The following is a 27,328-nucleotide window of genomic DNA, read 5'->3' on the forward strand; positions in this document are numbered from 1 at the left end:
AGCTCTGTCCAGCCTGGCCTGGGCTGTCTCCAGGGATGCAGCATCCACCACCTCTCTGGGCAACCTGGGCCAGTGTTTCACCACCCTTATAATAAAAAATGTCCTTATATCTAGTGCGAATCTCCCCTCCTTTAATTTAAAACCCTTGTCCTATCACTGCAGGCCCTGTCTATCCCCGCTTCACCCAGTGTGACCACCACGCAGGCTGGAGCAGCACCTTTGAGGCAAATCACCCCAAGATCAGCTGCCATCGCTTGCGTTTAAAGGCTTCTGCTCACATCAGCCAGGTACGAGCTGTTTGCTGGCCATAAATCTCCCGTTACAGCCTCCTCTGCCGCGCAGCACACAAGGATTAATAGCAGCTTTCTACTTTTGAGGTTACAGCTGATCCGAAAGTCCCCAGAAGAAAGGGAGAGTTTCCTAAGTACCATGACTGACAAGACTGCGAAGAGGGAGTTTATTCAGAGCATTATCTAATTCATTCCCCAGCGAAGGAAACTCATCTACTTTTGAGACTTAAAACTTCTAAAGAAAACTGCTATGATCTAAAGAGATTGGCCATAAAACTATTTGTATTGAAAACTTAGCCAGCATGCCTTTAGTGAACTTCATTCATTAACATTCTTCTGGCAAGGTTTCCATATCTCAGCGTTCATTTTATACTTTAATTTGGTTAGTAGGTCTTTGTTTAATCGTCCTATTGAAAGGAGAACAAAGAAGGTTTAGGTGATACAGCGAAGTAATACACTATATTTTATCTCTGGAAAGCCCAGACAAAGTCAGCAGGCTCTGATACCCTCTGATTCAGGGTTTTTTTAATTCCCTTTCTCTTCCAGGACATTTGGAATCACAAATCAGTTGCGGAGCATAAAGATCCTCACTGTACTTAGCTGCGGACACCTTCAGAAGAGAAACACCTTGTCAAGCAGAGAAATGATGCTTTGAGCACGACATACAGCCCCGAAGGAAGATAATCTCTGGAAAAGTGCATCCCCATTACTCCGGGGATGGATGCTCTGCATTTGTATCTCTCCCTTCCAATAAAAATCAGTAGTCAAGATAGTTGCTTCTATTTCTGAGCTTTGTGCTTACCGTCTTCATGTTAATATAGATTTTTCTGCGTGCAAAACTTATCCACAAGCTGCAATTTTGCCTAATGATTAACACGCTTTGCAGCGAGCACCCAGTACTGCTGGTTTCTCCAGCGACCTGCAGGTATGGGCTGTCCTAAAAGGTGGGTTTAGAGGATAAAAAAGCATTAAAAACTGTCTAATTTCACAATAAACGGGGTTGCTCCCCAGCCTCAAAGTTGCCCGCATGAGCGGGCAGCTCCTGGGCTGGTGTAAACTGACACAGCTCCAACCGACTCCAGATAATCATCTGGCCCCAGAGTAAAGGCAGGATCCAACAAGCTTTTCTCACGGAATAACTTTTACGCTCTTTTCTTGAATATTTGCTACCAACACTCACCATACGGCATAAATCCACCGCATCAGTAAAGGGGGGAAAATTGTATCTGTCTTAACACCGTGGGCAGAGGGTCAGTTGTGTTCTCCTCACTGAAAACCTCTTAATTCTTTACTTTCTAAACTTTTAACCAGCTCTACTCCAACTAGCCATGGCAGTAGGTGTTTTCCAGAGGCAGCGCTCACAACTGATATTCCTCTTGGATGAAAGGGGTAGGAAAACCATCCAGAGATACTGATGCTCTCCCATGACATCCAACGAGCAAACCAACCTGCAACCCACCCACTGGACCCTCTTCCCATGGGGAACGGTGTTCGAACTCCAAATCATAAAAGGATTCAGGACAACACAAATGCCCAACCCATTAAATCAAGTGGCAAAGTAAGGGAGCAGCCCTAACTCCGGCAGAGTTTGCGGAGCAGAAACGCAAGCGGTGAAGTTCTAGCGGCAAATACAAACATCTGGGCTTGCTCAGCGTTGGGTGGCACCAGGGGATGTAAGGAAGGTCCATGCCCCACGGCTGCTCAGGGGGTAACTGGTTTTGGAAGCTGATTTATTCTTTGAAACCACCAATTCCTGATACACAGCAGTGAAAGGGGAGGCAGGCTGAGCACAGCTACGGACCGAGGATGGCTACAAACCGCTGACCCGGAGGTGAAGGGCCTCTTCTCCCGTTACTAATCCCCTCAGCCACACAAGGCTCCTGAAAATGATGCTTTGGTTTTATTGCCACGGGGGTCATTTATAAAATCATAAAACCCGGGGTTAGGAAACGAATCCGGCGGCAGCGAGGCACAAGCATGCATAGAAATAGCTGAGCGGCCGTTGGAATGGCAAAGTTCAGCCCTCCCACGGCACCTTGAATAATTTAGCTGATTAAATGAGAGAAGTTCTGATTAACGGTGGGGAGGAGGAAATGGATAAACAACTTACCAAAAGCTAGTTCTTTATTATTGCAACCAGAAATGACCAAAGACGGTGTATTTTGTATGCTTGCACATTACACATGGAAAAGGAAAACCCACAAGAATCAGGTTTGCAACATCCAGCAATTCAAAATAAAATAATCAAACCCAAGAACTTTCTTGACTGGTAATTAGCAGGGACAGAATATAAATGAGGTGGCATTGAACAAAGAATGTAACAGCGCACTTTTAATAAACCAATTTCATCCATATCTCCACTGATTTGTAATTTAACAGTTCTATCAGCAAAGCCTCGTTTCCCTAACTAGACTGCTACTTTTAAAAACATAACTAATTCATTCTCATTAATATCAATTTGGATACACTTAAAAAATAACTCTTATTATCTACACAACAGGTTAAAGGGCCATATTCTCAAACATCAAATGTTTCTCACTGTACGGTTTAAAGTACAAATATCCCCAAATTAACCAATGAAGGCTAAAATCGCTTTGGAAACAAAAGGCATACATTTTTTTTTCCCAGATTTATTACTGTGTTTTATTTAGCTCTGAGACCCATTGCACTACAGTATCTAATACTGCCTTGTTTCTTTTTCTTTTCTCTCTGTGATTTCCCCCCTTATTTTCAATGGGGAATACAACGCATATTCACTTTATTGTTCTTTCCAAGTGGCTATGAATAGCAGAACAAGGCGTCTTCTGGCCTTGGTGCCACTCGGCATCTCCTCCATCTCAACACAAGCCTGATCATTTTGGCAAACTCAATGAAAATAAGGAAAAAAAGAAATAAAAGCTCAGCTACAGATTAACACGCTGTAGCGACCATTGAAAGTGCAGAGCCCCCTGGCCTAAGCTCTCGATTCAGCCGGCGTTTAAGCACATGTAGAACCAAGTGTGGGAACAGGCTCCTTGAAGGCAATAGGATTACTCACTTCTTAAGAAGTTACCACATGTTTAAGCATCTGAATCGAGGCCTAATTATGGTGCTGGCCGGCTCCTCGTGCGCGCCAATCCCTTAAAGCCGTACGGACCGGCGTGCGTCGCACGGGCGTTTAATAGCTGCTAGGTTTGTATTCTCAGGCAGACAAAAATTAAAATCCTCAAGGCCTATAAAAAAATAATTATAAAAAAAAAAAGTACTTTATAAATATCTGGTATTTACACGTGTGAAAATCTTTTAATGGGAAGTGTTTTTACACACCAATGAAATGTACAAGCAATGAAAAGGTACACTGACAAAGACGAGGAAAAAAAAGCAAAACCAAAGCAAAAACAAAAGTATAAAATATATTACAGGTCCACTGAAATAAATTCACACGGGAGAAAAGAATCGACACAATAGAAACTTTCTTCTTTCTTTAAAATAGAAGATATATCACAAAAGCTTGAACGTGTTTATTTTATGTTAGTACTAAAAATCAAGGAAAAAAGCTTCATATATTCTTGTCACAAAAATATTTACCGGTCACTTTTTATTTCCACATTATGATTATCTGGCTCAGCAGGAATAGAGGCTGAACTGTATCCAGGCTATAGAAATCATTCCAGAAGGTCTCCTCAGTTTACAACTCACTGCAATTTACATTTTCTTCTCCTCTCGGCACCTTACTGCAAAGGTTCAAGAGAGATTAATAACAAATCAAGAAAGAACAGGACAGATAATCTGCATTTACAACATTCATCTTTGTTGCTGCCGAGCCATGAACTACCGAAGTTTTTATATCGCTCTGTGCAAATTCTCCCTTCGGTAGGTGAAACGGGATCAGAATGTACCAAAATCCAACCCCCTGGGCTCGGACGGTCTGTGAAACGCGACAGCCCCCGACGGAGAGCATCTCCTTGCCCCGATTCACTCCGGAGTCGTGACGGAGGGTGAGACATGACCTGGTTGGATTATACCCCCCCCAAACCTGCAACGGAGTCAGGGCAGACGGTGTCGCGGCGACCACACGACTTCAGTCCGCTGGCAACGTCTTCAGTGCGCCCTGTGCTTCCTCTTCTTGTGTTTTTTATCCTTCTTTTTGTTGGCACACTTGGAGCAGAACCATTGTACCTCTTCTGGGGGTGCAGTCGTAATCCCAACGCAAGGCCTGGGAAGGAGGGGGAAATATCGGTCTCAGTGGAGTAACGTTGATTTTGTGTTTTACCCAAAGAAATGCAACTTTTCAGCGGGGAGAAAGGATCTGGCCTTCAAATTAATACAGTAATTATGTTACTATTACCTTAATGAATCTAATGATTGAACAGAAACCTAAAAAGCACTTGCTTTGAAACAAAAAAAACATGTATCGAAAGGACACTCAGATAAGAAACACTATTTTAATAGAAAATATGAGTGCACTTTCAGGTACATTAGGCCAGATTCTAAATAATTTCAAATGCTTCTTCAACACATCTGCAAGAAAACCTCATGATTTTATGTAGCTGTTTAAGAAAATGCCTAAAAAGTGATTAACTTCCTCCAACCCTATTGTAAGAACTGACATTTATATTGCTGTTCATACAATGCTTCATAATTTGAAATGTCTATCTGTATACACTATGCTCATAATCCTGTAGTTCTCACAAAATTACCGGCATCAGCAATATTTCCCAGCAGTTTCAAAAACAACTGTTATCACCAATGCCCATTAATTTAAAAGTAACTCTCCTTTACAGCTTAAAATCTCCTTTTTCAAATTCCGGAGAAACTGAGATAAAAATATCTACCAGATTATTCAATTGGACATAGCAAAGCCATTCAAATATTCCCAGTATCATGAACCATAACAAAAGAAAAAAAGGTGTTGATAATATAGCCCCAAATCTGCCAGGGAACAGCGGAAGAGGACGGATGAGAAGAACTCACCAGTGATACCAGTCGTCGCAGTCGTCACAACCTATCATTGGACTGCCATCGTCTGGCTTGTTACAGCCAGGACAGATCCAGATCTGGTTACCCGACTCGTCTCGGATCTGGTGCAAAGAAAAGAAAAGTTAAGTTAGTTTTCAGGGCTTAAAAAATAAATAGAAAGAGTTTCTTGTCTATCCCACAAAGCTATTCAGCGGTCACTGTTGTTATTTATGAATTCTCTGATCATAAGCACTCGGCGTTATGTTTTAATTGATTTTCCTATACTGTACATGATGACAAAACCACGCATTTTTCTGTACCGTCCTGTAAACCAGTAAAGCCAGTTACACCACCCGCCATAAGTGCGGCCATTCACATACAGCAGCCAGGGCTTAAGGACACAATTCCTTCTCTGTCTATACTGTCGTGACTTTTTAAATTCTAGCCTGTTAATGGCAAGAAGGAGCAATGGCAGCCTCCTGCGTAAGATAACAGTCTTATATGCATGTAAAATATACAGTGCCCTGTGTATATATTGCCGTATTACTTATTAGCCAAAGTCTTCAACTTCAACTAGCCGATAAGATCAGGATATAAAAAAAGTTGTTACTGAGTAACTTTCCATTCCCCTTATGACATTTATGTCACAGTACAATTTACTAAAGGGTAAACGAAACGAGAGAGGCAGATCATTTACAGCATTAGGCAGCTGCTTACTGGATTAATCATATTCAGAGATTTATGATTTTTTTTTTATATTTATATACTGCTTGACCCTTTATTTGTATTTTTTAAACCTCCAGTAGTTTCTTTAACAGTTATTTGCTAAAAACATACATGCAAAATGTCACAAAATCCACCCAAAGAAGTGCAATTAACATGACAAAGTGCAAAATGTCGGGGTTTATTACCCAGATTTCATCATTCCTTTATGAAGATTTGCACATTATCACTGAATCTCAAGAACATAAACTGTTTTGTTCTCAGCTTTGGTGCATTAGTGCATTTACACGTATCCAAGGCAATAACTTTTTGCTATCTGTACAGCTTACAGAAATGGTATTAAAAAGTAGTAGACGAAAAGCCCCAAATGCTGTGTCTCTCACAAAAAAAGCTGCTACACGGTGGTCTGTACATCTTACACCACTTCTCAAAAAATCAATAGGAATGTACCAGAGCTGCAACCAACACATCACTCCCGACTGACTCCTCTTAAAGCCCTGAATTCTTTTTGTGATTTAAAACTAGAAAATACAAAGCCCAGAAATACAAAGCAGGGAAAAACCTCCTTCCCACTAGAGAAATGGAGCAGGCAACGTTCTAAAATGAACTTGATTTTAAAGGTGATTGATTGCAACGATCGTTCCTATCTAGGCATCTAATCTCATGTCTGTAAAGTCATTTTGAGTTGGCAGAGCAGCATCTGCTCCGCAGGTAACCCGGGTGTGAAAGGTCCGTGGTCGCCGCGGTGGGGAAGGAGGAGATGCTGTGTCCCAACTGAAGACAGATACCCCAACTTTTCCAGACTTTTTCAGGGGGAACGTGTGTCTGCAGGGGTTGGAGAGGGGCAGGGTGGTCTGTAACCACTGAAACTTCTGCCTGTTCGTTCAACGAGGACTTGGGCTGCTGAATGAGGATGTTAAAAATGTTGCGTAACTTCTCATTCCTTAACGAGCCAAGGGTTGTGGCAGGAGGGACAGTGTGTGATTGCTGGATGCTATTTTAGTACAAACCACTGAGAGCTCACGATCAGAGCACGCTTACTGAGATGCTATCCTGCAGGGAGAGCCCACATCATGTATTTGTAATTTTTTTTAACTATAAGATCACCCTCCTGTCCTCCCCTGCAGAAGGGAGTTGCTCACCTCTGTCACACTGGCTCCAATCTTATCTCTAGAAGAGCTTTCCCGTGTGACCTGGGGACAGCCATTTCATCATTCTGTGTCCCACATTCCCATCTTACAATGGGCTAAGAGTTATTAATTATTCCTTTCTTCCTCAACCTCTCTCTCACCTTTTTGACTTATAAACGTCTCATATCAGGAGTCTCTCTGCCTGCGCACATAGTTGGATCCTAATGAAATAAAGCCCTGGTTTTAACTACAATATTGAAGAAAGAAAGAAAGAACCTGGAGCCTACATGTCCTCCGAATTCTCCATAAGGTACTATCTAGGTTTTCCTTCTTTAAACTAACATCATCTCTAAGTTCTTCGCTTTTAATGCTTACTGAAGAAAACTGGATTTGGCGCAGTATTTTGGAAATGTTTCTTTCTTAGAGCGAATAAGTGGTGGAGTCAGGGTTTAAAAGGCATTTAGACGAGGTTCTTAGGGATATAGTTTAGTGTTAGAGTTGGGTTATGGTTGGACTTGATGATCCTGAGGGTTTCTTCCAACCGAAATGATTCTACGATTCTATGAAATTTCCAAGCTTCCGGGCACTACTGTAAGAGTGACATTGCATTTACACCTGTGATACAGGAGGTGAGGATGTGTATCCTGAACCCTAAAGATAAGCACAGCCTCCGTGCGGTCGTCTAGTGCTGTAACCGACTCAGGAGTGAAATGTAGCAGCTGTTTAAACAGAGACCAGTAACATGATACATCAGTTTAAGTCCAGCAGGGAAGAGCACCTTTTCCATTAGAAAAGGCAGGGTAGATTTACACTAGGAATCATTTATAAAAACAGGAATTAAAAAAAAAAAAAAAAGGAGAAAAATCATGCATACATCGCAATTAAAGCCCAGGAAGCTCTGTAATAAAAACAAGTTTCAGGTGTTTTAAATGGTGAGAGTTTTAAGCTGCTACCCAATACAGATAAGCAAGGTGTCACCAACCAAGCTGGAACGTGGCCAGGACAGGGAGGATAACAATGCCGGTACTGTTGTTAATGGTATCTTCTGCTCTTCAATGACCAGAAATGGTCAGGACTTTCATTTTACATCTCATCTAAAGCAGAAATTTTCAGTAGCACAGCAATCCTAGTCCTGCCCACAGGTATGTCCACGTTCTTTCAGAGAATGCAGTCCCTACATCACGTTGGATGGGACACTTTTCTGAAGGAATAAAGAAGTCTCCACGCTACCAGAGAGGCCAAGTTCAGAGCATATGTCAAACAGACTAATGAGCTGTAGACTAATGAACTATCTTTTTGAGAAGCACAAACCTTTGCAATTTCTGTATGTTGAAGAAACCAAAACAGAGCTTGTGGACTCTTCAGATGGACATTTCAGATGAGGGCTAAGTCAAATTCTTGATGTTGTATGAGGGTTTTGTACTTCACCTGACTGACAGCAAAATCTATGGCGAGTTTGACATTTGAGGTTTCAATTCAGCACTTATGAAAGAATCTATAAAACCCCTCCAACTCCAAAAATAAATGCTCTTGCTCAGTTAGCAGAAAATACCGAGTGGGATATAACTGGACTTGTTAAAAGAAACTTAAACATTGAAGTAGAAACAAAGGAGAAATTCAGTCTAAGTGGCAGTGTTTTAATTAAGTTGTTAACCCCTCAAATCACGTGCATGGAAGCAAGGGCTGGGTAAGGAGCAGCTTAATAGAGAGCAACATGACAAGTTCAGGGACCATCATTTTGAGATGATGAGTCACCCAGGAGCTCAACAATTCAAGAGATGAATGTCACCGGCAGTGGGACAAACTGCCGCAGCACATTACCTACCACGTAAGTACTGACGGTCTCGGTCACCACGCTCCGAACCGGAGCTTTGGAACCTGCTGCCGCCGAGACGGCTGGAGAGGGTGGTGGGATGAGGACCTGCGAGACGGTGGCCTGTGGAGGAGGAGGAGCTGGAGCCGAAGGAGGGGTGACGTGGATGGGAGCTGGGACCGGTGACGGCACGGGCGGAGGGGTTTTGGGCCGGCTCACAGGGGTGGAAGGTTTGGCCTCTGGAGCTGGCACCACTTTGCTGATGACTCTGTAGGAGTGAAAATGAGAATCGTTAGAGTTGATGGGGAAGAAAGCAGCGATCGATCACTGACTAGATATAAATAAATACAGAGCAGATAATTCACATCACCTTTGAGCCATCAAAGAGGCAGTTTGAACCCAACACAAGAACCCAACACCCATCCATTGAGCCATTACAAAGCCAGGACAGCCTGAGCCACTCCATAGCTCACTGCCATATAAATATTCTCTGTGGCTTCACTAAACCTTGTTTCGCTAAATTTTATTACATTACCTCAATTTGTGGGAAATATTAGAAAGGAAAGTTAATCAGCTGTGAACAGCACTGATTTTAATCTTCAAACTGAGAGACGATATCGTCCTCTCAAGATCCTACATTAGGGGGTTCTCCAAATATTTGCTAGTTTGGTATTTCTTTCCCCAAATGTTTATGAAATCAGCAGTGGATCTAGTCAGGACAAATAAATGACGCACACTATATACTCAGCAGTTAAAATATTGCTACTTACTCAAGTAGCTGAAGTAGACAGGATGTAGCTCTAGTAAATACACAGTATAGAATAATCTTGCCCAGGAAGGGGGATACATGGAGGACCCAACGTTTATTAATGAATGTTGATATACAGTGTTATTGACGTGCATACAATTTAATGAACAAGACAGAAAAAGCCCTCGCTATATGGCTCTAGATTAGAAACATAAAGAGAAGGAAAAGGATGTTTTAGAAAACAAACCAAACTGAACCTCAAACAAAACACAGGATGGGTCTATTTGTTTTACCACATTTCGGTAAATAATTTTATTAACTTATTTATATTCGAATGGTAACTGTGGGAGTGCAATTGATTTGTGATGGCACTGTGGGAAGAATGTGATTTAAAGAAAGGTTAGACATTCCAGAGATGAGGATACCTTAAGAAAGCTAAAAACTGAGACATCAGTAGGAAAACTATGATGGAAATCAAATTGCAACAACTCCTGAGAACAAGGAAAGTCCAGCTCCACCATCAGTGGGAACTTTACATTCAACTTCAGAGTTTACCACAGCTCTCTTATGATATTCAAAGGCAGTATCGCTATGATTGGGGATATTTTCTGCATCTTGAGTCAATAATCAAAGTGATTATTTGAGAAAGGCTTGGAATTATAGAGTATTTAATGCTTGGCTGAGACAACAGTGTTTTTCTCCCGAGATACGCCACTTGCACTACTAAATCAGAACTATGGCAAGTTGTAGTAAAAACACTTGGTAAAAGGAAACAGAGGAACGGGTCTGGTATTGCTGCTTAACCTGCAGCTGAAGCATTACACCCACCTCCCCAGAGCTGCCAGGAGTGAGCAGGGGAAGAAAACAAAACCCAAGGAAGTTTAGAAACTTAGAGCAGAGCAGAATCTAAAAGGCGTTAGATGATTTTCCATCAGTAACGCCCAAGGCACTCACATCACTTGATGTCTGGCGATTGCTCCAGGTACCTCATTTGGGAGCTCAGGCTCTCTATACGTGTCAGGAAGGTTCTAGACTGTGCGCCAAAGTGCAGAACTCGTAACTTAAGTTGTCTGTGACTTGAAGAAGGAAGGAAATCCTATATCGGGTCATACTGGAAATGATCTACTCATCAAATCTACTCTTTCTCCTGTTGGTGGGGTAAATCTGAGAAGCCACTGTCATCTTCCACCAAGAAAGTTTCCTTTTTGGCTCTTGAATGTCCATGATGTGTTTCTGGTTCAATGAAAGTCTTGGCATGTGGCTCCCTGGGGCTCCTGACTCTGATGCTTAGTTATACAAGAAGTCAAGAAGTTATAGAAGTGACTACACAGAATGCACTGAAAGTATTCCCCAAACTTTGGAACTTTCTTCGGATATAGACTTAGAAATAAGTAATATTGCAGAAACTATTATTTATGGTATAATTAAAAACCAACGTGCATCTATTTACATTGCTGCAGAATATACTGCCAAAATTATAGGAATTCCAGTTGAAGAAGTTATAGAAGTGACTACACAGAATGCACTGAAAGTATTCCCCAAACTTCAGAACTTTCTTCAGATATAGACTTAGAAATACGTAATACTGCAGAAACTATTATTTATTGTATTTATAGTATAATTAAAAACTAATGCCTTCCACCTTCCACGGCTCCCACAGAGAGCCCTGGTTCCCCAGGCTGAATGTCCAAGACCTTGGTTGGTGGCAACACTCCCATGGTTTTCAGAGCTACCCCCAGGACTTGAGAGCCACCTCTCGACAAAAAACAAAGCAATAATAAAAGCAAAGAGAGGGACAGACAGCAATATATTTGGCACAGCTAAAGTCATTTGGATGGTTTCAAACATCATTATCCCTTTCATTCTCCACCTCCCTCTTCTACCCCCTCCAAGTAAACAAAGTCCTGCTATGAGTTCTTCAGGGAGTCAACCCTCCCCGAGTCTAGACTAGGAAATGGATTAGCTAATAGGATTTTAAACACAACTTTGCACACAGTGTAAACAGTTTTAAAGAAGTATTAGCTAATATAATTTGAATAAGAGTGATCATGCCCAAATAACATATGAAACTAAATGATGCTGTTTCTTGGTCTAGATGAAACCAGGTTCTTCTCCTGAATGGGGTCTTTGAAGCCAACCTGCTAAGAACTGCAGAAGCTACAAGGAACATCACATACCAAATCTTGCGAAACTACAAATATTCATTAGCGGGCGACACACACTCATTGGTTGACTTGAAGTGTGCAATTAGGATGTGCTCAGTATATAGGGCAGCTTGTTTATCTTGATTTCAGAGCTCAGTTATCAAAATAGGAGATCGGCATTTCGGAGCACGCTTGGGCCTACCACTCCCTTGGGCTAAACAAGTTCAGAGACTTTAGACTCTGGAGTGGAGAAATGAACGGCTTTGTGCTCCACCATTAGAGGTGATGGAGTAACCTCAGGGAGGGTGGTTTAGCGTGTCCTCCTTTCTGAAGAAGGGGCTGCACACACGGCAATACAGAGGTGGGGAGAAATCAAAGCGAAATAGCAGTCCCACGACTAATAATTAATGTTACTTCAGACTTGGAGAGAAACCTGATATCAAAACACTATGTAAATGATGGCAAGATTTATGAGCTCTATTTTATAGACGTGAAAAGTGAGGCACAGAGCACAATGCGAGTAGGCGGTACTCACTACAGCTAATGTTCCATCCTCCTCATAGCTGGGTCCCTCCTAGGATTTAAACTCTACATTTGGACATCACCATACATAGAATCACAGAATCATTCTGGTTGTGAGAGACTCTCAAGATCATAGAATCCAGCCATTAGCCCAACACAGTCACTAAACCATGTCCCTAAGAACAAGATACACATATCGTTATCTTCTTTCCCAATATGTGTTTTTCATACCACTTCAAAATCAGCGTTTGTATATTAAAAGTTTGCACGTACAATACTAAATAAGACAAAATTTCACCTCCTTCCTCACCCTAATTCAAAACCTCTAAAACTGAGTTTTATTTTTTTAGGTAATCAAACACAGATGAACATCAACCACCATCAACACACTCAGAGGCCCAAGACAAGAATAACACTTCTCTGCAGGCTGCTTGCCTAGCAGTATATCACAAACACATTCTACAGTGAAAGATAAAAAGTCAATTCAAGTTGTTTTTGAATCAAAATAGTTCCCCCAGAATGAAGGGGTGTGAGAAAACCCTTGGAATAGATGTGGTAATAAGAACCTCCCTAAATCATAACTAAAGTTTACCACTCCCTTTAAAAAAAACCAAAAGACAGAATTAATGTCAACACTGTTTATCAGGTGGTGTCCAACCTACAATAACTTTGGATTTCTTTTTAAATGCCAACAGGAACTGTATTTCTTACAGAACCTCAGCACATTTACAACCAAACGCATGTACCAATACACCTCTGTATAATGGAAGAGCGAATGAAAACCCATTTTCATTGTTACTCTGGGGCAATCACCCCGTTCACAGCTACAGATCCAAACCCAAACAGGATGAAAACCAAGTGTCGGCTTGCAGGCAAAGTGCAAATTCTACCAAGATTTTAAGTGCCACGACAGGTCAGTTGGTTTATAATCGGCTCTACACCGGCATGAGCTGTAACACGCTACATCTGGAGCAAAATGAGGCTCCAAGGTGTGAAATGGTTTCCTATCTTTGGAAGTAATTTATTTGATTTCATTCTGATCCTTACGGCTGAAAGCCCCATTGACTGCTTCATATAAACACAGGGAAAAGACATGTGCACCAAAAGGAAATGGCTTTTCAAAAATAGGATATGAACTGCAGGGCTGACTGATTGCTACGGGTGATGAGCTCCAAATAAAAATGCTGTATCAGTACTTCGAAAGGTCTAGTAAAAAAATTACAGCAATCTTTGTTTCTCAGAGACAGAGTTCCAAAGAAGCTGCTTCTCTGCCCAAAGGAAAAACAACGTTTGAAAAGTCCTAATTCTTGAATTATTTTTAAGCAAGAATCAGGAGCTAAAGGGGTCTCTGTACATAGGAAAATATCACCATCGACTTCACCAACACAATCAAAATTAGTACAACTCACCTGGATTATTAAAAGTGATGCCAATGGCATCCTGGGGTGTATTAGAAGGGGGGTGGTCAGTAGGTCACAGAGGTTCTCCTTCTCCTCTACTCTGCCCTAGGGAGACCACACCTGGAATATTGTGTCCAGCTGTGGCCCTTGAGTTCCAGAAGGACAGGGAACTGCTGGAGAGAGTCCAGTGCAGGGCAACAAAGATGATGGATGGAGTGGAGCATCTCCCATGTGAGGAAAGGTTGAGGGAGCTGGGGCTCTGGAGCTTGGAGGAGACTGAGGGGTGACCTCATTAATGTTCACAGATATATAAAGGGTGAGTGTCATGAGGATGGAGCCAGGCTCCTCTTGGTGACAACCAATGATAGGACAAGGGGTAATGGGTACAAACTGGAACACAAAAGGTTCCACTTAAATTTGAGAAGAAACTTCTTCTCAGTGAGCGTAACAGAGCCTGGCCCAGGCTGCCCAGGGAGGCTGTGGAGTCTCCTTCTCTGCAGACATTCAAACCCGCCTGGACACCTTCCTGTGGAACCTCAGCTGGGTGTTCCTGCTCCGGCGGGGGTGACTGCACTGGATGAGCTTTCCAGGTCCCTTCCAATCCCTGACATTCTGGGATTCTGTGTGATTCTGTGATATTTGTTGATATAAATTCCTCAATGCTAGAAAATTAAGTGGTGTAACTATTTTATTACTGAAAAATCTCACACCTGGAACTGAGATTGTTGCAACAGAAAAATAAGAAACACTCTAAGACCTACGGATAAGAGTGTCAAAAACACCCAGGGGAATTAGGAAAATTTCCATATGGTTTAGATTCTTCACAGATTAGAGGTGATTTTGAAAATTTTTTTCCAACCCTGGAGGAGAATCAGTGCATTTTAAGCTCTGTAATGTAGGTTAATTCTCATATTACTTTTAGAAAGAGAAATTTAGTTTCTATCTCTCATGCTCTGCTGAGTATTTTATTCTGTGCAAACAAGTCATATTGGCAAATACAAGCTCCACAAATACACGCTATGACCAAACCGTGCATTTGCAGAGTGCCAAAATACATCAGACTTCCAGCGGAGCCTCCAGCAATTCTGCAAGTAAAAAGACTTCAGTACTTCAGCTTGAGATTAAAAAAAATATAAATATTTTCATGTGATAAATTGCCTGCAATGTGACATTCTTCTCCATCAAGGAAAATGAACTTTGTACATTTATTCCAAGCTGTCATCCATTTTTGTGGACACTGCCTGGTCTCTTACAAATGGCACAACTTCCACCTAAGGGTGTTAATCTTCAGTGGTGCACATGGAGTTCAATGGTCCATTCTCCATTTCCTCACTACAGCAAAACCTGCAAAAACCCCTTCTCGGGCATGAGAGTCTAGTGACTTCACAGGCATCGTGTCACCTAATCCCATTCACCAGTTTATTGAGCTTCATCTTAAAACTAGTTAATCTTTGTGTCCCCATCATTAACCCGTTCCAGGATCTCGCTGCTCTGGTGGCACACCAACCTCTTCTAATTTCCAGCCTACATTCATAGACAATTAATTCCCATTTGTTTGTCTGCCAACATTGTTCTTTAGCTTAAATAGCTTTCTCCCTCCAAGACGTTTACTTGTCTGATGTATTTGTAGCCAGCAATCACATCCCCTCTTCACATGCTAGACTAAACACACAAAGATGCTCTCCTAGGGGTCTGGAGCATCTTTCTTATGAGGAGAGAACAAGGGAGCTGGGGCTGTTCAGCTGGAGAAGAGAAGCTGAGAGGGGATCTCATCAGTGTTTATAAATATCTCCTGGGCGGGTGTCAAGAGGATGGACCAGACTCTGTTCAGTGGTGCCCAACAACAGGATGAGGGGAAACGGGCACAGACTGAAGCACAGGAGGGTCCATCTGAATATGGGGAGAAACTTCTTTCCTTTGAGGTGCCAGAGCCTGGCCCAGGCTGCCCAGAGAGGTTGTGGAGTCTCCTCCTCTGGAGACATTCAAACCCACCTGGACACCTTCCTGTGTGATCTGCTCTGGTGACCCTGCGTTAGCAGGTGGGTTGGACTGGATGATCTCCAGAGGTCCCTTCCAACCCCAACAAGTCTGTAATAACACAGACCCCCCTATGCTCCCCCTAACAGCGCTCCAAGGCCTTTTCTGCACCTGCTCTTCATCCTTCCCGAATACAACCTGCCTTTGAGAATTGAATACAGCATTTCAGATGAAGTATAAACAGGTTCTCATACAATGGCCTGGACACTTCCACTACCTCTGCTAAAATAATCTCTTGCAATGCATCCTATGGTTGGCAATTCTGTCATTTTGTGATCAACTAACGATCCCCTGACCACTTAATTCACCTAGTGTAGTGATACACCCACTGATCAGCTTTTTACTTCTGGCTGAAGTTTCTACTGGTACACTGAAAATCCAAAGTCTTAACCACAATTTTTCATATACTGAATTAAATGCCATTTTCCCTTCTGTTCAAGAGGATCCAGTTCTTTCCAGACAATTATAAGATCCTCATTTGTACTGACATGGTCCTTCAAACTTACTGCCAACAAAAAGCACCAGTGTTCTACCTCCCTGTGACAAAATTTTAAATGAAATGATTAAATCAAACCAGTCCTGGAATACATCCTTGAGCACATTCACTAGCAACCTACCTGGTTAGATAAGCTCTCTTACAACTCTCAGTTCCTATCTTCCTTTCACAGAATAGTTTGGGTTGGAAGGGATCTTCAAAGCTCAGTCCAACCACTGTCCTTTTCTCCTAGAGGTACGATGCTTATTCCCAACATCCTTTTGGAAGGAGTTATTCACAGAATTCACTCTGTAGTCATTTCCTACAAGTGCTGCGTTCCCATCACTTTTGAATCCATTAGGTCTTCAGTCTAGCTGACATCTCAAACTAACTCCTTTGGTTTATGGACATTTGCACTCTTGAAACTGAATTACAGGTTTTCTACTGTTTATTTTCCCATTACTTTATGCGAAACAGAGTTCTGTCCCGGCCTCCGGCCTCTGTATCTGTTACACCAGGGTATTTCTCCCAACAACCACAAGCACCTTTCTGCCGATGACTCCTAAATCACCCTCCCGTTCTTCCTCACCATTCTGACTTACATCTCCAGATGGTTCATCACTAGTCTGACAAAACCTGAATTGGTAGTGTGGTGTCTTGGTATCTTCCATCTTCTTTTCTGTCTTATCATCAATAACAACTTGCTCAGAGCTTCGATGTGAAAACCACCAGGCATTATTTCCTTCTGCTGAGCTCTCAACAGCAAAACCAGGAGCTGGTAAAACACGTTTATGTCAACGAGCTCTTTGCAAACTTTCTCTCACATGCTCCTTGCAAACTGCCCTTTACTGTCATACATTTTGGGAAATGTTACGCGATGTACAATCCAGAAGCTTGCTCATAAACCAGTCCGACATCTACCCTCTTTACTGGGAACTAGTATAGAATATTAACTTTATTAACTACCAGAAAATAAAGCCAGCATGGGCTTAGAAACCTCCAAATCTGTAATTTCCAGCATGTTACTGATACATTTTTTGTAAGAATCAAGCAATCAGGCCATTCCTGTACATGGAGGTTCTGTACAGCAACAGAGGAACTGCTCACAGGACAATGTGACTAGATCCAGGTAGGACCAGCTTTTTCTCCGTGTCCATGGACGGCTACTCTTGTCCCTATCCAGCTCTCAGGAACTATTTTTTGAACCCTTGAGTCTATATAGTTGACTCAATTTTGTTTAAAAGTTTCAATAAAAGAGTGAATGAGAAAGACAAGAAAATCAGCACCTTTCTCTTGCAGTCATCTTCTATAGAGGCAAAGTCTATTTTCTAAACAAACACCCATCTGCCTTTCTAATCTTTCACACATATTTGATCGGTTTCTGTTGTGCTTTATAAGGGCAGCTGCTCATGCCCATTTACACAAGCAATTCGTTTATGTGCCTAAACCTGCCTGAAGTGTTTTTTTAAATTGTGGTATACAGTATAAGATTTATTTACTCTTGAGCAATAAGCAGCAAAATCAAAGAATCTCACAGTAAGTTGTTTTGTTTTCTAATGACTCAAGCCTTTTTATGGATTCACTTTTGGATTCATCACCCAATGTGGCCAGCAGCAAAATGAAAATGATTTTCCACAGCCTACCACCTACCATAAACAGGATGAATAATTAGTTGGGGTGGCTTCAGTAATTAAAAAAAGAAATGCTAAGGACTACATCTGAAGTTGGAAATAACTCGTACTCAAGGAAGAAAAAAACTCCTCTAGAAATATAAACAAAAATGATAATTTATTTGTTTTGGTAAAAGGGATATGGAATTCTGTGTTTTATTTTTAACGTAAAAGCTGCAATCCTGCAGCAAGGGAGAGGCTGGGGTACCTCCATCCAAGGGAACCAGACTTGTGGATGGATACAAGACCACACATGGGGATTTTACTACAGGATCGAGGCCAACGTGTGACACTAAAAGAGAAAAATTGGGAAAGGGAGATGAAACATACCCGAGACAATAGCTTCATTAAAATGTGTTCAGCCTTTAAAAAGGTATTGAAAATCAGTCCTCCAGATCTTATAATTTAAAAGACTACAGAACAGAAAAATGAGGGTATGTATATACACACACAAACACAAAGATTTATGAAAGCTGTAGAGATGGTTGGAATTCCTTATGCACACCTCTGCTTCCTTGGAGAAGAGTGACATCATTTGTCATTGTTCTGTCTCCTCGCTTAGGTGGTCTATTGATCATATCAAAACCGATTTCACCATTACACACTCTTTTCTCTCTTGCACCAAAAGCTGGACTGACATCCACAACGTTAATTCTGTTAACACACGGTTCACGCGGCTTTTTCTCTGCTAAGTGCTGCAGCGTAAAATAATTGGGCTGCCCATTAGCACTGCAATAAACACAGACTTTCGCTGCCCGGACTCTATTATTTAATTTTCCCGAACAGCGGTTTCCCCTTCTACATTTTTCTCCCTGAAGTATCACTTTTTTCCCTCCTATTTAATTCCACAATAAGTTCTCCTCCAGAGCTTTCTGTTGAATAAGCAGCGTCTCGCAGGGTAACCAACACCGCCTACAGCTGTGTCCCACAATAGCCCCATGCTGCTTGCATTACGTTTTGCGAAGGATTTGGTCACGGTGCCTTAACTGCTCCAAACACTGCTTTTATTCATCGAAACGTGTGGAAGGAGGGGCTTCCAGCAGGATTCCTTTACCTGTTTTCCCCACCACAAAAACAGTGAAATAAATGGAACGGGTCAGGAGCTACTTGGCTGGGAATGCAAACCTATGGCTTGACAAGTCAATAAAAAGCGAATCCTTTCCTCTCTGGCCACGCGTGGGGAGCCAAGGCTTGAGGCAAACAATTTGGATGTGCCTACACAGGGAGGTTAATGAACCCCATTATTCAGCTATTGTGGGCAAACGTTATGAAGACAGTAATCTAAATTATCTGAGTTGCTCTCCACGAAATAGCACCCAAAGTTCAAAAGTTTCTTCACACGGTCTGATTTATCTGGATGAGAACAACCCTATTAAAAACAAAAGATCCTTGAATATTCACCAGCGATGATACTGTAAAATGAAGACGCATTATTGGAAACTACCTAGGGTAGAACTCTAGTTTAACTGGAGCTAATGGCAAAGTCCTTAGACATCCAGCTTTTTTCATAACTCCCAGGGAGTCTGAGCAGTTTTGAAAAAAACAGTATTCACGTTACAGCAGCAACAAGAGATCCCCAGTGAGCTCAGGGGAACACCAACATGGTCCTTGCCTCATTAATTGTCTTCAACCAGATCAATAAAAAACGTATGGATGGATTTGCTAATCCTCTCCTCCTCTCCTCTCCTCTCCTCTCCTCTCCTCTCCTCTCCTCTCCTCTCCTCTCCTCTCCTCTCCTCTCCTCTCCTCTCCTCTCCTCTCCTCTCCTCTCCTCTCCTCTCCTCTCCTCTCCTCTCCTCTCCTCTCCTCTCCTCTCCTCTCCTCTCCTCTCCTCTCCTCTCCTCTCCTCGTGCCCTTACCTTTTTAAAGTCTGACTGTGTATCTCTGGAGAGTCTGCAGCTCAGCTCTTAGGTAAATTAAGCTTGTTGAAGAAGATCCATCATTTAGGCATCTGTTTTTTGGAGAACATCATCCTGTAATAAACTTGATGGTTCTCTGTATGCTGCAGGTTAGATAATGGCATTTTACAGAATTTCCAAAAGTAGGAATGAAGAACTGGTTGACTGCAATTCCATTGCCCAACTGTGGTTGCACTTAAAATACCAAATTCTTGAGGAAGTAGCAGTGATGACCCAAACCATGTAAATTTATGAAAAATAAACTCCTCCAACAGCCCAGCTGTGTTTCAGGTAAGGTTACAGCTTCAATGAGGAGATTTTCTCAAGTCTCATTTCCTTTCAGGCTTCCACTTTTTCAGACACTTGCTTTTTGACAACTCATAAAAATAGGTGTTATGAGCACCTTATTGTGTTAGAAGTTCTGAGACAGACGATCGCAGAAACTCAGTGTAATCAAACAGAAGGAACAGGACAGGTTTCCTTGTCCTCTTAGTCCCAATAGCTTCTGGGTCACCCATATTACACAGAGAGGTCCCATCTACTGGTCACAAAATAATTTGGTCTATACTGGCACTTGGCTTCGAGATTCCCTACAAAGGATGTCAACGAGTGATACTGGTGGCTTTTGTCACAGTGGTATAACACAGTTGAGTGAGCCTTCAAATGAACACAAGTTAGGCCTTGGACTGATAATATCCCACCAAGTGATAAAAAGCTTTAGTGGCATCAATTCAATATTTGGATGACAAAAATTTTTCTATCCCTTAATCCTTTTAGGATTTTATTTTACAATCCACGAGTTATTTAATATACATTTTTTATAGATGCATAAGCACGCATATCTGAGCATATGCTCATTTTGGGGGGGAGAAAGTCACATATCTAGTTACTTCAAAATATGTAAGACAAGGGGCAACTTCATCGGAGCAGCAGGTTGGGTTTAGAAGTCAAACACTGTTAAAATACGTCTCTTCTCCCCAACTCATGCCTGGTTTCCAGGTTCCCTTCTGATGGCAGAGCTATGATACAATGCGGTACGAGTCTGGAGCAAAAGCCTGACATTTTAAGGTGAATTCGGAGAATCGATTTCACGTAACATATATATCCTGCTTCTAAGTCACAGAAGCACTGAAACAGCACCAGTGAGTGGTACTCTGCTTTGTGGGCTGGCACTAGTGTCAAAAGGCAATGTTTTTTCTTAGAAACTGTATTTAAATGTAGCATAAATTTATCTGATGTATAAAAAATCACAGCACATCGTATTGCTGAAGTTTATGTCAATCATGGCAGTGGTTGGAATGTCAACACCCCATCAGCAGATCTGCTTTTTAGAAACTTAGGTGTTTGGAAAATGATTGTGCTTAGGCAAAATAACCGGAGAAAGCAAAACCACGATGCAATTGAATTAAAGTATTCAATTCTGCCCATCATTTGCAGTTGATTTAAAATCGTGAAGTCTATACTAGCTGGGTTGTTCTTGTTTTGTTTTTTAAAAAGATAGCATCTCTAGTTCCTTCCTATACTAACTCAGTTAGCAATCTACCTTGATAACACTGGAGTGGAAAAAAAACAGTGAAAAACCCTTCCGACATATCATTCAAATCATATCTAAAAAGGTGGTCATAAATATTTCAGAACCCAAGCAAACTAATAAGAGCTAGGCCCATTAAGGATAAGATCTTTTACAACAAATTAAATAAAACAATTTATTGAAGCCTGGACTTGAGATAAACTAGATTTACTAGCTGACCTTTTATTCATTTAAAGAACAAAATTAGCTCTAATTGCATTAGAATGGAATCCAGTAAATTTCTTCTAATGTGGCATCCATGCAAGTATTGCTGTAATTGTTTACAACTAAGATGGAAATGCTTTGATTATAATCTACTTTCTTCTTGTTTTACTGTGCAGTTAAAACACTCGCAAAAAAACCTGAAGTAGAATAGATTTTTCCAATATTGGTTTCTCCATCCTTCAGGAACAATATGGTTTTGTGTCTATTATTAATAGCCTTCTCTTTTGAACTGATGTGTGTTGTAAGAATATTTGCACACTGGACAAGCTTGAATGCAGAGACCACTTTGAATTTCGGAGCAAAATATACTTGTATTTCCAGCAACAAGAAAGAAGGAGAATTCTCTGCCGTTACCATCACCGCTTTGTATGTTGGTCCAAGCAGAGGAGCCAAGAAGCAAAATGATAGAGAATAAACTGCTGGCTACTGAAAAGGTGTTTTCCTCACCACTGCTGCGCTATTTAAGTAAATTCATGTTGCTGTCGCTGTGCTGTGTTTATGGTGTGATGTGAAGCTTCACTTCGTGGCCTCACCAAGATCTGTAACTTCTTCCATTCAAGACAAAGTTGTATCTATTTTATCTATTCCCCCAGCCTCCAGTTGAACAGGTACTTATGTACTTCCAAAAGCCTCTAAACAGCTCTTCTCTTGAACAGAGGAAACTGAAATAACTCATTAGTCCATTTACTCATCAAATTCTACGAATCCCCAAAAACTTTTTCATACTTTTCCATGGCCATTCGTGGTATTCTCCAACAATCCCATGCCAGCAAACTCCAGAGACACGCTAATTGAAGCACAATATTTCTATATGATAATTACCAGATATCCAGAACTTCATTACCAACGCAGATGAAACAAAAGTTTAACTTTTCCTTAACATAACACGGAACAAAAGCTTTTGTTTCTGCCTTAAAAGGTTGATTACCCTACTATGGTCTTTTCAACTAATAACTTGAAATAAAGGCTGCAGAGCCATCTAGTTTTGCTTCAGATGTCCAAGTCACACACAGGCTTTGCCTCAGATCCACACCAGTCCTTTCCATACTGATCACAACACGTGAAAATTTAAATATACTCTGAGTTTAGGCTGAATATTAATTGTTGAGGATGACAGTAGAAGTATTATTTAGAGTAGGACAAGCCCTGCCAAATAAGACACCAGATTGACCCGCAACACAAAACGTTTCACAGAGCCACGTGGCACCAACTGTATTTACCTGTGTAACAGCAAATTTCTTCCTGGATTTTGCCTTGGGAAACTACGAAAAATCCTCAAAGCTGTTACAAAGCTCCACAAGTTCTTGTTTGCTGTCAGTCAGAAGGTGCGAGTGGGTGATAGAACCATTACACCAGGACAACATCAGGGTGCCAGTATGGTGGGCAGTGAGGAGATATTTAAGGTAGAAAAGGGAAACCAATAAGCAATTAGAGATGGAATACTAATGACTCAAACCTCGTTTGGTTACTCATCCTAAAACAATCTCGAAGACGACTGTCGCATGGAGAAGATGAAGTTCCCCTCATAGGCCCAGTATAGACACTGCAGAGAGCTGGAGCACAACCAACTTTTAGCATTTCCTACCATCTGCCTCCAGGACTTCCCAGGCCCAAAGATCTTGGCTTTGGTTTATTAATTCTCCCCTATTTTTGTCTAGAATCTTCGAGCTAAGTCGGCTTTGTGTATCTCCCATCCTGGAGTTGGGGGTTTAACTCTAGGCTCTACCATGCACAACGCCTGAGGTCCTCAGATGGTGGCCAAGGTGCCACCAAAGATGCACAAAGGAAACTGGGATAGAAGTGAGTTTCCCAAAAGGCCATAAAACAAGATGCCAGTATCTCTGACCCATTTTGGGCTGGCAGGGCTGATGACGATATACCCATGTGATTTGTAGGAAGCAGATGGAGTCTGACTCTCAAAATGTTTGTGAATATGAGAAGGATTAGGGTAAATTAAGATGGGAAGCAAAGTCAATTCCTTGGTGCTAAAATACAGCTTCAGAATTTTAATTTAGAAATTCTGCCTTGAAATTCTGACCATTTTCCTCATGTAAACACTTGTACAGTTCTTGAAAAAGAGGAGTTGAAAGGTATTTATGGTTCCTCAAGTTGGAAAATAGATTTGTGGGCTCTGAAGGGACACTCTCTCCATGTGGGCACATCCAAATCTGCATAGCAGGCCAGACAATGGTTCTGAGAAAGTTGGAGTTTTTGTACAGCAATTTGAAGCACAGAAATTTTAGATCACACTCAAATATTGTGAAAAGAAGGAGGCAGAAATGATTGAGGAGCAGGAAAAATTTGGGGTGAGGGGTGTCCCACAGAAACCAAGAAACGACTGAAGTCCCATAGCAACTTCAAACCAGTACAACTCACAGTTATCTACTGAGGAGAAGTCTGACAGCACAGAAAAAGAGAATAATCATCAAAGATGCCATTTAACTTATAAAGCAGAAAAATTAGCGATTAGGAGATTTAGTTCATAATGGCTGTAAAATAGAAACTACTTTATTAGCAATAATTAATGCGATGAATGGGAAGGAAAAATCTGTTTGGCGCTCATGTTTACCATCAGACATGAAAGTGTGCTCTGAGCCATTAAAAACAACATGAAAAGCCTGATGAAAAGAAAACCTTTACCTACATACACAGGACCAGCCTAAAAAGCCCTGTGACGCATGGTTTTCCCAGCCTCTCCAGCCACCTGTTTATGCTGTGTGATCTCAGGATAGGGATCATCCTATTTATGCTCATCCAGTACAAAGTAACTATTATTTGTACAACAGCACCCAATAATTAGGGAGCTAATGAACTACCATTTGAAATGCGTTAGGTACACTCATGAATAATCATCAACAGTTATAATAAAACAGAGGTGTATAAAGGAATTTCAAATGTTATGCTTTAAAGCATAAAACAACTGTTACCTGAAGAGCGTTGTGAAACTTGGCTGTAGGTTATCCTAGGGATAACTACATGTTATGGAAGCCTCACTATATGTCACTGGAGGCAGCATAGAAGTCTAGATGGAGTCTTGTAAATCCATGCCCTAGAAAGGCATGGACTGGGAAACAGTGTAGGATGGATGAAAGATGATGGGAGAGTAGAAGAAAAGGGCAAAACATCCAAAAAGTATCTATTGGTAAGTGTTCTGCTTGATTTCTCATTACAACGGTTCAAAGATGTAATAGGTGTATGAACGTCATTTGCCACTAATTTTTAAGTGTTTCCCACTGAAAATAAGAGCTACCGCAAGCGACAGAGGGGGAACACCTTGCAGATACGCCTTGCAGATGGACTTATTTGTACTTACATCTTGTCTTGGCCTGCACCCACTCTTAACGTCAGCCGAGGAATAACCGGTGATGGAGCAGGAACAACTGGTTCCACCTTTATCTGTACAAAGGAACACAATCATCAATCAAAGACTGCAAGCAGAGTCCCAAAATATATTAATTACATGAAAGCACTGATGGAGTTAACCAAACAGAGTGTATCAGCTTGATGAGACAGACCTATGACAGACTGACCACCGCGCTCTCATGCTTCGTGCCGTAGCACGGATGGTCAGAGTTTGTTGGGAGCTCCCGACACAGCAAATCACAAACCTGAATTCTACACTGAAAAGTCACCTTGAAATTTTGTTTCATTTGTGCCTTCTCATACACTTTGTTAACAAGTCTTCTTGATTCAGTACTTTTCTACACACACAAAAACCCCCAGTATATTTCTAAAAAATGACACTAAATGCTTTGACCTTGATAGGTGCCCACTAGTGTTTGCACTTTTTGAGGTTTAAATTCAATTATTTCCCAAGTTCACCACATAAATGTGCTGTGACCCTCCTGAGTTAAAATTAGACACAGAGCAAGCAAATAAACCTCAAGCACCAACACTGACTACTTTATGAAAGTGTTTATCCACACAGGTATAACAGAAGCATTGCTTTTTAATGCAATTAGGCTGAGGTTTCTAATGGCTATTTTTCAAATGGCCTGATTTTCAACCTCAGTATCTGGTGGAGTTTAGAGCACTTGAATATGTCCTTGAAGTCTTTGAATCAGTATCTGTCAAAATTACCAACTCCCATTGAGCTACTGCTTTGCTAAACCTGTATAGAATTATCTCAGATTTTACAGCTGACACTGTAATCATTCTCTGTACATAAGCCGCTCAACCTATATCCATATATCCATGTACATTATATATGCATATGTATATAAAAAGAGAGGGAGATTGATCTCATTTTGAGCATGAGTATCATCACATTTAATAAAACAACCACTTAGCTGAATCTGATCCAGGAACTCCAAGAGACAAAAAATAGTATGCACACACTAAATGGAAACCCGAGCAACTCTCAGTGGGAGAAATCTGTTTTAAAAAAGCTTTCATGATGAAATGGAGAGCAAACAATCAATTCAAAGCACAGAAAGCAGCGCAGGAGACAGCAGCCCAGAGTGGGAGGACTCAATGAGGACTTACATTGAGGAACAGTAATGATCGAGTCCCGTGCGACGCACCTTGCCCAAAGAACCGGAGCTGCTTGGGAGATGTCGACTCCAGAGAGAAGGGCTGCAGCCCGAGTGGTATTTCTGTTCTGACACAGTTAACCACGCTTTTCAATAAAGCTCTCCATGGATATGTATTAGTCTAATTCACAGGCCTCTCTCTTTTGTTTGTATAGCACCATTTTTTTGTTATGTCATTCCTTTGGAGTGTTGCAAGCGTTTTTTACCTCTGAAGATCTTAATGCTTGCAACAATTTCACTGCCACTTTCCACAGGCAAGTCCCTTAACTGCTTTCCCATCATCTTTATCTGTAGCATCGGCCACTGGACAGAGACATGGAATTGAACCCTGGGTACAGGAGGCTCAGGCACATGCCTTGGATTATTCCATCTCCTTTCCTGCAGCTTTTTCCTCCTTCTGTAGTGCCTGTTTCAAATCTAAAACTTCCTAGGACAAGCACTGCTACTTAGCTTCCAGCACACAGTACAGAAAGATACTCATGTCACCTATCCCTCACATTAAGGTCTTTCATATTATTATTTCTATTCGACCAAGATGTTCTAACCAGAAGGAACGCACATAAACCACTTATTTATGCTCAGATGCCAATACAGCAGTCTGCCCTGAGAGGAAAACTGGGCTCCACAACAACCCTAAATCTTATTCTTTGATAGAAGAGGAGATGCAGTATCTTTCTACAACATGGGTTTATGTGGAGTGTTTGCATGACTGGAGCAGAGGGAAAATTAAGAGGCATTCACAATTAAAGGGGCCGATAAGGAAGATGGGGACGGACTTTCAGCACAGCCTGGTGAGACAGGAGAAGCAGTGATGGGTTTAAACTAAACAGGGGAGATTCAGGCCAGACATGAGGAAGAAATTTTTTACACTGAGGGTGGTGAGAGCCTGGCCCAGGTTGCCCAGAGAGGTGGTGGATGCTCCATCCCTGGAGACATCCCAGGCCAGGCTGGACGGGGCTCTGAGCAACCTGAGCTGGTGAAGATGTCCCTGCTCATGGCAGGGGTGGCACTGGGTGAGCTTTGAAGGTCCCTTCAACCCAAACTATTCTATGATTATATCCTGGATATCGTGTTTTTTCCTCTACATCAATGCCAGGATTTTGACTCACGAGTTAACTTTGGGGCAGCTCTGGCAAGTCCTGATGCGCGGATGGCTCCGTTTCTCACGCAGCAGTTCCGTAACTGCTTTAGTTTACAGCTCAGTGTATTAAGG

General features: G+C 41.6%; 1 protein-coding gene across 1 annotated transcript in view; it reads right to left on the reverse strand.

Annotated features, from left to right (window-relative positions):
* Positions 1–2,396: 2,396 nt before the first annotated feature.
* TAF3 (TATA-box binding protein associated factor 3) overlaps positions 2,397–27,328 on the reverse strand; it is a 124,998-nt gene continuing 100,066 nt past the window's right edge. The window contains exons 4-7 of the mRNA XM_065845278.2: positions 24,897–24,979; positions 8,907–9,162; positions 5,244–5,350; positions 2,397–4,485 (exon numbers count right to left, since the gene is read on the reverse strand). Coding sequence (XP_065701350.1) covers positions 4,371–4,485; positions 5,244–5,350; positions 8,907–9,162; positions 24,897–24,979 — 561 coding nt within the window. The 3' untranslated portion in view covers positions 2,397–4,370. The remainder of the gene's footprint in view (positions 4,486–5,243; positions 5,351–8,906; positions 9,163–24,896; positions 24,980–27,328) is intronic.

Source organism: Patagioenas fasciata, chromosome 1 (assembly GCF_037038585.1).
Source record: "Patagioenas fasciata isolate bPatFas1 chromosome 1, bPatFas1.hap1, whole genome shotgun sequence".
NCBI lineage: Eukaryota > Metazoa > Chordata > Aves > Columbiformes > Columbidae > Patagioenas > Patagioenas fasciata.